Here is a 10,671-nt window from a genome sequence, read left to right on the forward strand (position 1 = left end):
ATAAACAAATTTGTATCTGTGTATCTCATGGTGATTCAAAAAACATTTTAATCAGAAAAAATACATTTATACACACTTTAAGATCTTTAGCTATAAAATGGAAATGTTATTTGCATCACAAATAATGCAACAATATTTATGAAAATGCATCTATATATATTCAATCCTTGGAACTGCAAAGAAAGGATTTGCTGGCATAAATTACTACTTTTTTTTTTTTTTTTTTTTTTGTGGGGTAGGAGTTCAGCCACACTCAGAAGTGCTCAGAGATTGATTCACTTGATTCTACATTTAAGTCTCACTACTGGAAGAGCTTGGGGAGTACATGGGTTTCAGGAATCCAACCAGTGTTGGCAGGAATGAAAGGTAAGTGCCTCTTTTTGAGGGAGGTAAAAACACTGATTAATGGTCAGGGCTGTCTCCTGTCTCTGCACTCCGGGCCACTATTAAAGGGGCTGAAAGACCATATTGGGTACCAGATATGGAAACCATGTCAGTGGGAAGAGCTATATCCTCTGAATATAGACCTGGTCCCTAACATCCTTTTTTTTTTTAAAATAAAATTTATTATTTAATTGAATACCATGAGATACACTGTTACAAAGTTGTTCATGATTGAGTTTCAGTCATACAATGTCCAACACCTTTCACCAGTGCACATTTCCCACCACGAATGCCCTGCCTGAGTTTCTCTCCCACCTCCCCGTTGCTGTCTCCTCCGTGGAAGAAATATCCTGATTTTAACACTTTAAGAAGAAAGGAAAATTGGGGGCTGTTACTTTTCCCATTCACTTTTTCTTTTGTGAATTTACTTATAATTTTGAAGAGGGATAATGTATGTAAATAGTTTGCATGTAGTTAAGCATAAAAATAATTTAAAAGGCTACGGGAAATTACAAAAGCCTTACTTCAGCCTTATTTACTGTACTACTACTGGGTAATCCCCAGAAAAGCAAAAAAAAAAAAAACAACAGCCACTTAGAATATAGCCAGGTGTGTGTGTCTGTCTGTGCATTTGTGTGTCTTTGTGTCTATGTGTTGAACAAGTCTGTGAACAAACAAGTTAAATCCCCAATGTACTGTGGCTCCCATAGGACAGACTTGTTTTTCTTGCATGTCCAAAGCACAGTCTAGACTCACCACATAGAACTGTGGAGATAGTTAGGTTAGAGCATCCATGGCCAAGCCAAGGAAGCTTCTGGGGGCAAAAGAGCAAGAGAATGTTGACCGGAAACCAGGAACCGGAAACCGGAAACCGTTGGGTTGACCGGACTTGGGCGTTCTCTCTGGTGTCAGCCATTCAGCTGCTACTGCCTGGAAATTGCCTTTCCTGTCCAGAAATGCAACCCAGTATCCCCGAGATTCTTCCCAGCGAGGCCAGTAGGGATAAATATGAGTCAAAAAGTGCACCAGAGCAGGAGCCCACCCCCAATCGGGAGTTAGAGCCTTCCCAACCGCCACCATCGAGTAAGCCCCCCCTGACACAAACTAGTCAGTCCCCCCAGGAACCCAAGCAGGGGCCAGACTCTAGCCCCCCAAAATCTTCTGAAATACCCAAAGACAGGCGCTGGAACACGAACTGCCTGGAAGCCCCCCTCGCCCAGAACTTCCAAAAGCTGGGCAAGGTATTAGGTGCAGATCCCTGGCCTTTCCTGCTGGTGCCTTTGGCCATGACTGCTCTTCTTGGCTGTGGCTTTATTTACCTACCCAAGGAAGAAATAGATGATCAGGAACAACATTACACCCCCATAGCAAGTCTAGCCAAGGGAGAGAGGAGATTCGTGCAAACCTACTTCTTCAACCCAGACAATGAACACTTCTTCCCCTCCAGGCAGAGCCAGGAGACCCATTTCTTGTCTGTGATCGTGGTCAAAAAGAAAGGACAGTTGATGCAGCCTGAAACTTTTGAAAAAATTAATCGTTTGGACTTGGATGTGAGGTCTGTGGAAGCAACAGCTGAAAATGGATCCAAGATCACATTTGAGCAAGTGTGTGCTTCTTACAACAAACAATGTGTGGTGCACAATCCACTCCTTTCCCTCTGGCTGAGAAAGGGAGATATCAATCTGTCAGAAATCACCTACCCCATCTACTATTATAATTTAAACAAGATGCTGGTCTTGGCAGGCTACGTTGGAGGGCCCTTCTTAAAGCCGTATGAGCAAAATGGTAAAGCAAGTTCAAAGATCCAAGCCCTTAGGTTGCTGTACTTCCTAAAAACAGAGAACCCAGTGGACAAGGAGCAGAGCCAATTGTGGCTGGTGGCATTCCTGGAGAAAATTAATGACATTAAACAGAATCTTGATCAGAACATCCAGGTACTAGTGGCTGGGATGTATAGGGCAATGGAAGGGAATGGACTAGGCCTCAGAATCTGATTTTCCTATCAGAAAAAAAGACACTATCATAAAAAAAGGCATTTGAGGATATCACAAATCTTTTTTTTTCTCTTACATGCTCTCTCTCCCTTTTGTCTTTCTATTTATACTCAGTGGTGTGCAATATTATTACTGAAAAGTTATCATACATATCACTTTATCTCCTTTCAGTTCTTGTCCTAGTAATCTTTTCCAACTAACAGTGTAGTGTCATAGTGATCCCTTTTTTTTAAATATATTTTATTTGAGGATGTCACAAATCATATATATCCTTGGTCTCACTGCGGGGGTTGAGGGGAGACTGGGCAGATTGCAGAAGGGATCACAAATTACACATCCTTGACATAGTTGTTTTCAGTACAAACACTGATCTTCAAGTTTGATTTGGGAGTTTGGTTTTCTAGTCATATTGCTTTGAAATTCTTACTTGTGAGTTGAAGTTTTCACTGTTTCCAGAAGTCCCTGCCTCTGTGTTCATTGAACTCATAAACAAAATAAAACTTACAAAGTTTTATTTTATGAATCTGTTGAAACAAAGATAACTAGTTTAGAGTTTTCCAGGTAGATTATACTGTCAAGCACCTACTAGCTGTTCAGTCATTGTCAGGCTAGCAAATTTAGGAATACTTGTGAAAATTCTCTAATACTTATTCCTGAAGAAAAAAGTCTTTGCACACTAAGCTTTTCAGAAATGATAGTTGTATGATTAAAATTGCAAAGTATATCAACCTAGTAAAATTTAGAAAAAGCTACAATTTCATACTTATTTTTGCTTTCAACTGTGTTGTATGAAATTCAAAGTTTGTGATGAAAGGGGTTTCAAACACTGGATTTTTAAAAGAAACTATAGAAAGTAGGCCAGATTCTAAGATAATAATTCACATATATTTGCTGTTTTACTGATTTGATCAGTAGGTTACAGTGTTTCAGTAATGTTTGTAACTCCCATCCAAATCTCAAGATGATAAATTACTGATCTGAGTATATTTTTATGATAGGTGGTCTACTTTACATCCCTTTCCCGTCTGAGGGAATTTGAGAAAACAGCTAAGACAGTGATCCCTTTGTTTTACATTGCTTATGCTCTGATCATATTATTTGCAGTCACATCATGCTACAGGTAAAATATTTTTTAATTCTTTTAAAAAATATTATGGTAAATGATATGTAATGTATATAATAATAATTATTTTTTCTGTAAGGTCTTTTCTATAATACTAAGCCATTTTCAAAAGATTATTCTAGATCTAAACTTTCATCCTATGGCAAACAATACTATGAGTTTCTATATTAACTTTAAAATGAACATCTGAAAATAACAATACTTCTAGTAAATACTAGATACATTTCTGATAATCTTTCTCTTCTCGGGGCTGGAGAGAATGCATGGAGGTAAGGCATTTACCTTGCATGCAGAAGGACGGTGATTCGAATCCCGGCATCTCATATGGTCTACCAAGCCTGCCAGGAGCGATTTTCTGAGCATAGAGCCAGGAGTAACCCCTGAGCACTGCCATGTGTGACCCAAAAAAAAAAATATCTCTTCTCAAGATACACACTGAATCTTTCCAAAAGCATGTAAATTGTTTTCTAGGTACAATCATTTCTAATATAAATCTCCCCTATTTGATCAATAGAAATATTGAGGAATTGTGCATTAGGCTTCCCAAGATGCCCAAATATGCCTGAACTTTAGAATCACGTAAGGAAATTTTAGACACAGAGTCTAGCTTCGCTGCTGATCCACTGAATCAGGATCCGCAAAACAAAAACCCATAATATCTAATGTTCTTAGACTCTCACAATGCATCTGATAGTGACTTTCTATCAGAAGGACCCATGTCTTTTCTGACAACACAAATATTCAGGTGTGTTCTTCAGTTCTTACAGTGTTGCATTTTTAAATCCTTTTTATTGTTACCTATTGAACAATACAAAATAAAGTTGTCTAGGGAATATCCACACACTAACCAAAGTTCAAGTCATGATAGCATGCTTCTCCTCTCCATTTTCTGAAAAATTTATACCAAAAATATCCAGCCATTTGAATGAGGAAATGAGAATATACATATCATATTGAACTTTAGCCTTGTCAATCTGATAAAATGCACCTCTTACAGTAAACTTTTATAAAACAGAATAGTGTTGTTTTAAGAAAGTATTGGGGAGACAGGTATTCACTATGATCACAACTCATTATAACAAAGCAATTTTGATCTACTTTTCCTTTGAGATTGTGGTAATATGTGTACATTTTGGGCCCTGAATATAACTGATAGCAACTAGAATTAATTAGGTTGGAGAAAAAAAGAGGGAAATTGCAGTCATGCTGTATCAGAACTTTGCTGAATAAGAAGTGGGGCCTGAGCGATAGCAATCAGGTAGATTATTGGCATTGCACATGGCCAACCTGTCTTCAATCCTCCACATCCCATATGGTCCCCAGAGCAATTTCTGAGTGCAGAGCCAGGAGTAATCCCTGAGTGCTTCATGTGGTGGTCCAAAAACTAAAACAAATAAACAAAACGCTCATCAATATAGATGTGGTCTTATCTGGAAAACGTCTTTAAGCCATGTTATTTCTAATTTGGAGTCACTAATTCTTTTTTTTTTTTTTTTTTTTGGTTTTTGGTTTTTGGGTCACACCTGGCAGCGCTCAGGGGTTACTCCTGGCTCCATGCTCAGAAATCACTCCTGGTAGGCTTGGGGGAACCATATGGGATGCCGGGATTCGAACCAATGACCTTCTACATGATAAGCAAATGCCTTACCTCCATGCTATCTCTCCAGCCCCCTGGAGTCACTAATTCTATTTCCATAGTTGATTCATCCTAATCTTCAAAGCAAGCTTCCTCTCTCCCTCCTACTAAAGGCAGACATCATTATTTTTTTTAAAACAGTTAATAGGGCCCGGAGAGATAGCACAGCGGTGTTTGCCTTGCAAGCAGCCGATCCAGGACCAAAGGTCGTTGGTTCGAATCCCGGTGTCCCATATGGTCCCCTGTGCCTGCCAGGAGCTATTTCTGAGCAGACAGCCAGGAGTAACCCCTGAGCACCCCCGGGTGTGGCCCAAAAACCAAAAAAAAAAAAAAACCATAGACCATAGAACCAGAGGTTCATGTCAAAAATACTTAAATGAGGAACCAAAACAAAAATACAGTGAGGTAGGGTGCTTGTCTTGCATGCAGCTGACCCAGGCTCAATCCCTGGCATCTTAAAATGTTCCCCAAGTATTATCTGAATTCTTGAGTAAATTCTATAGTAATTCTATAGTAAATTATATATATATATTATATATATTATATATGTCATATATTGTATATTATAATATTATATATTTATATATAATGTTATATAATTCTATAGTAAACTTATGCATCACTGGTGTGCCTCCCCCCAAAATGAATATTAGAAATTGATGGAACTTGCCAGGTTTAAAAGGAGTGAACAGCACAAATCCCATCATCTTCTTTTCCAAATATACAGGACCAGCTGTTTACGAAACAAAATGGGTGTTGCCATCTGTGGAGTATTTTGTGTTGCCTTGTCAGTGATAAGTGGCTTTGGACTGCTGTTGTTCCTTGGGGTGCCATTTGTGCTCATAGTTGCAAATGCGCCATTTCTCATTCTAGGTGAGTACAACAGAATGAGGCTAAACACTATGTATGGGGGAAGTATAAGGGGAGGAACTTATCTTTAAGTGATCATCATATTTAGGTGGCTACACGTATTCAAAATTAGGTGCCAGGAAAGAAGAAAATAAAAAATGAACTGTGTCTTTAGGATTGGAAAAACTATGATGCCAAATGGCAAAACAAAAACAAGAGCTATAAACAGGTCAATAACTCTCTTGGCTCTCTCCCTACTCTTTCTCTCTCTCTCTTCTCTCTCTCTTTGTTTCTCTCTCTGCATCTATCTCTGTCTCTCTGTGTGTGTATCTCCATCTGTCTCTTTCTGTCTCGCTCCACTCCCCACAGAGTACAACAGAAGAATCTCAGAGTACAACTCAGTAACCCAGCTCATATATTTTATATATATATATATATATATATATATAATTTTTATTGAGACCAATGTGAATTACAAGTCTTTCACAGATATATTTAAGGTACATAGTGAATTAGGGCAATTCCCACCACCATTGTTGACCTCCCTTCAACCCTATTCCCAGCACGCTTCCCCTGTTACCACCCTTAGCCCCCTGGACTGTTAGTGTATACAAGTCCCTTTAATGTATACCTTGTAGTTTGGGTCTCTGATTCTATTGTTGTTGACTTTGGATTGGGTATTTAGAGCTGATCTTTATTTTATCTCCACTCACTGTTCATGAGACTGCTTACCCCTATACCATCCACTTTTTTTTTCTCAGTTTATGAGGCAAAACAAGCTGATTCTTATTCAATGGTTCTGTTGGAAAAAAAAAAAAGCAGGGATGAGCCCCTGTGTAGAAGCTATGAATTTAAATTTTAAAGAAGAAAGAAACAGAAAAAGAAAAAACAAAACCACACGAAATTAAAATAAAGAAAAAATAGGGGGGCTGGTGTGGTGGGGTTTTTTGTTTTGTTTGCATAGGCACAGTAATTGGAGAAATTAGAAAGTAAATTCCCTTGGCCTAAGATATACAGGCTTTCTCCACCCTTGAAGCATACTGTATTGGGATCAACTATTGGCTATGGCCATGCTCATTGTTGAACACCCCCAGGTATGTTTTTTATGGTGCCAGAAAATGTTCGGCTCAGCTGTGGTTGTCAAGATTAGTCTTCTGTAATTAGAAATCTTGGTTTTTGCACAGGTCCTAGGACAAAGTCTACAATAGAGTCTTTCTTTATGGTTCCAGAAGTTCTGCTCAGTCATGGTTGTTGTAGTCAGTCTTCTGTAATTAGTGATCTTGGTTTTTGCACAGGTCAAAGGGAAAGTGTCTTCTGATTTCATCTCACCAAGGTGATGAGGTTGGGGAATCTGCCCTTAGTTGTTGCTGTTTCCTTGTCGTCAGGATGTCATATGCACCTAGCCTGGTGCAAACTGGTGCCAGAGTGGTATTAAGGGCTCCCTGAGGGGAGTTTGGTTCCTGGTGGTGGTGCAGGGAACTGTGCCATTTCTAAGTTTGGGATCCAAATAAGCCAGTTTATATCTTTTAGGCATAAGTTCAATATCTTGTGCTACCCTCATATAGGAAGCAAGATCCTGACGGCATTGCTGTCTATGACGTCCTAATGATGTCACAGATCTGATCTCCAGTGCACAGCCAGCTGTACATGTGCACTGCAATTGGGTGTGCAAGCACCACATCTAAGCCTGTGCAATCTCAAATGTGAGCACAAAACATTAACAACCAAAAAAGTAAGTTTGGATGCAGAAAACAGATTAGCAAAAGAAACTGTTCATGTGATATGAGTGTGTGTATGTGAGAGCGAGAGAGAGAAGGAATTGGAGGATGAGAAAGGGGAGGGAGAGGAATTTATTTACTACAAGGTGCCTCTTAAATATATCACATGATAGCTAGATTCAATCAATGAACAGTTAAGTGCAGCTTATATTTAAAGCAACAGAATGTTGCTTTAAGCAACTTTTTTTGTGTGTTGCTGTGAAATAGCTAGTGAGAAAAAAAGATTTCTTAAGTAATATAAAGGAATTAAACGGACTTCACTAATTCTGTATCAATTAACACTAACCACCCAGGTCCCTGATCTTCTCATTAAGATCCCCTAAATAATGACCATAAAAGTAGAGTATAAGATGGTATATACAATAATAGGAGACTATACAAAGCATAGAATTATTACAGAGAAAGGAGTAATGAATTCTGTTATGCTTTCAGAAACAACCAGACAAAGCATCCAAGAAAAGAGTATCAAAGCATATATTGGGCAAGCTAAGTATTAAGGTCTTATGAAGTAGATTAAGAAAACACTTTGAATTAGCATATGTAAATTTTAGTGGACACATGTCTGAAGATTCTGTCTTTATTTTTTTTTTTTGGCCAGGTGTCGGTGTTGATGATATGTTTATCATGATTTCTGCCTGGCAGGGAAGCATCTTCATGGAGAATGTATCACAGCGAATGGCTGGTATCTATTCAAAGGTGGCAGTGTCCATTACTATCACCACCGTAACTAATGTTTTGGCCTTCTATACAGGAGCTCTGACCTCTTTCAGGTCTGTACAGTATTTTTGTGTTTATACAGGAACAGCCTTAATTTTTTGTTATTTATATAACATCACTTGTTTTGGGGCAATTATGGCCCTGGATGGTAGAAGAGAAGTAATTTGTCTACGCTGGATGCAAAGCACAGAACTAACTCCCAACCACAGATGGTATTCATTAAAAAAGACCTGCTGTCTCCTACCAGACTCTGATGAGAGTGAAGATCACCACATGCATCCGGTAAATTTGTTCTTTAGGGACTATTTTGGACCTTTTATTACACACCCTGTATCAAAAGTTTTTGTAGTGTTCATATATATTTTATATATCCTGTCTAGCATATATGGATGTTTTCAAGTACAGGAAGGTTTAGATCTTCGAAATTTAGCAAGTGATGATTCCTATATCAAACCATATTTTGATGTGGAAGAAGAAAATTTTTCACACTTTGGTCCAAGGGTAATGGTTGTTATTACTAAGCCTCTAGACTACTGGAATAAAGATACCAGGGAAAAGTTGGACAAATGTCTGAAGGATTTTGAAGAGAATAGCTATATAGATGGAAATCTTACAGAGTTTTGGTTAAAGGCATATATAGTCTACTTAGAAGCTCAAAGCAAAGATCCAAATAATCAAAAAGTATTTTTTGACGAACTTGGCCCCTTCTTAAAAGTCAAGAATATGTTTCAGTTTGATGTCAATATTACCAAACATCTAGACCAAGAAATTCAAGCTTCCCGGGCCTTCATACAGAGCATAGGCATTTCCTCTTCAACCAGTAAGAAGAAAATGTTGATACAATTACGAAACATCGCTGAAAAGTGTGAAATTCCTTTACTGGTTTATTGCAAGGAGTTTATATATTATGATCAATATGCTGTGGTAATTGAAAACACTATTCGAAACGTCATTATTGCATCAATAATTATGTTCTTTGTTTCACTACTCTTAATTCCTAATCCGCTGTGTTCCTTGTGGGTGACTTTTGCTATTGCTTCTGTGATTGTGGGAGTAACAGGTTTCATGGCATTCTGGAACGTCAATCTTGATACCATCTCCATGATTAATCTTGTCGTTTGTATAGGGTTTTCTTTTGATTTTTCCGCACACATTTCTTATGCATTTGTTTGCAGTTCCAAACCCTCAGCAAACCAAAAATCAATTGAGGCATTGCATAAGCTGGGCTACCCAGTGATACAAAGTGCAGTTTCAACAGTGATTGGGGTTTGTGTGTTAGGGGTAGCTAAAGCGTACATCTTTAGGACATTTTTTAAGATTATGTTTCTTGTTATGGTATTTGGGGCTGCTCATGGCCTAATTTTCATTCCGGTATTCTTAACATTTTTTTGAAGATATCTTTTGGAATTTGGGTGTGGAGAGTATATTTGTATTTAGGAGGCCTATTATTTTACAAATTTCTATGTGCTTTGGCAAAACATTCCGTATAATCATAAATAGTTATACATTGATGAGTGTATGTTAATAAAATGCTTCTAAGAACGATACTATCAAATAATAAAACATAGTAACTGCTAAATACCTGTACTGAAATAGTTAAAAATTTCCATACAAAAATGCATAATTAAACCAAAGAAAAACATAATTACTCTTCACAAAGAAAGTTATTTAGGTTACCAGGAATCTCACCATATATAGAAGGTATCAATATATAGGTATCTTATCAATAATATATGGTTTTCAGAGAATTGATGCAAATTCAAAATTTTAGTTATAGAAACTTGAATATTATCTATCAAAGACTTACTAAAAATAATGAGAACACAATTCTAATTGGAGTCCCAGAAAGAGAGACAGTATGACAGAGAAACGTTGATGAATAATGGAATTAAATATTTTCCGATAGAATGGAAACTTTCAGCTGGAGAGATAGCATGGAAGTAAGGCATTTGCCTTGCATGCAGAAGGACGGTGGTTCGAATCCGGCATCCCATATGGTCCCCCGAGCCTGCCAGGAGTGATTTCTGAGCAATGAGCCAGGAGTAACCCCTGAGCGCTGCCAGTGTGACCCCCCCCCCAAAAAAAAAAGAATGGAAACTTTCAGCCATAGTTAATAAAAGTTTAAATAAACTCGAGTATAATTTTGGGGTTCGAAGCAGTAGGTAGTTCTCTTGCCTTGCACACAACTGA

The 10,671-nt window shown here is 38.0% G+C and overlaps 1 protein-coding gene across 1 annotated transcript; it reads left to right on the plus strand.

Moving 5' to 3' along the window:
* Positions 1-1,220: 1,220 nt before the first annotated feature.
* On the plus strand, positions 1,221-9,873 carry PTCHD3 (patched domain containing 3). The gene is made up of 4 exons (XM_049777538.1): positions 1,221-2,318; positions 3,377-3,498; positions 5,865-6,010; positions 8,363-9,873. Exons 1-4 carry the CDS (start codon positions 1,221-1,223, stop codon positions 9,871-9,873), a joined length of 2,877 nt encoding a protein of 958 aa, XP_049633495.1.
* Positions 9,874-10,671: the final 798 nt, after the last annotated feature.

The sequence above is a fragment of the Suncus etruscus genome, chromosome 7 (assembly GCF_024139225.1).
Source record: "Suncus etruscus isolate mSunEtr1 chromosome 7, mSunEtr1.pri.cur, whole genome shotgun sequence".
Taxonomy (NCBI): Eukaryota; Metazoa; Chordata; class Mammalia; order Eulipotyphla; family Soricidae; genus Suncus; species Suncus etruscus.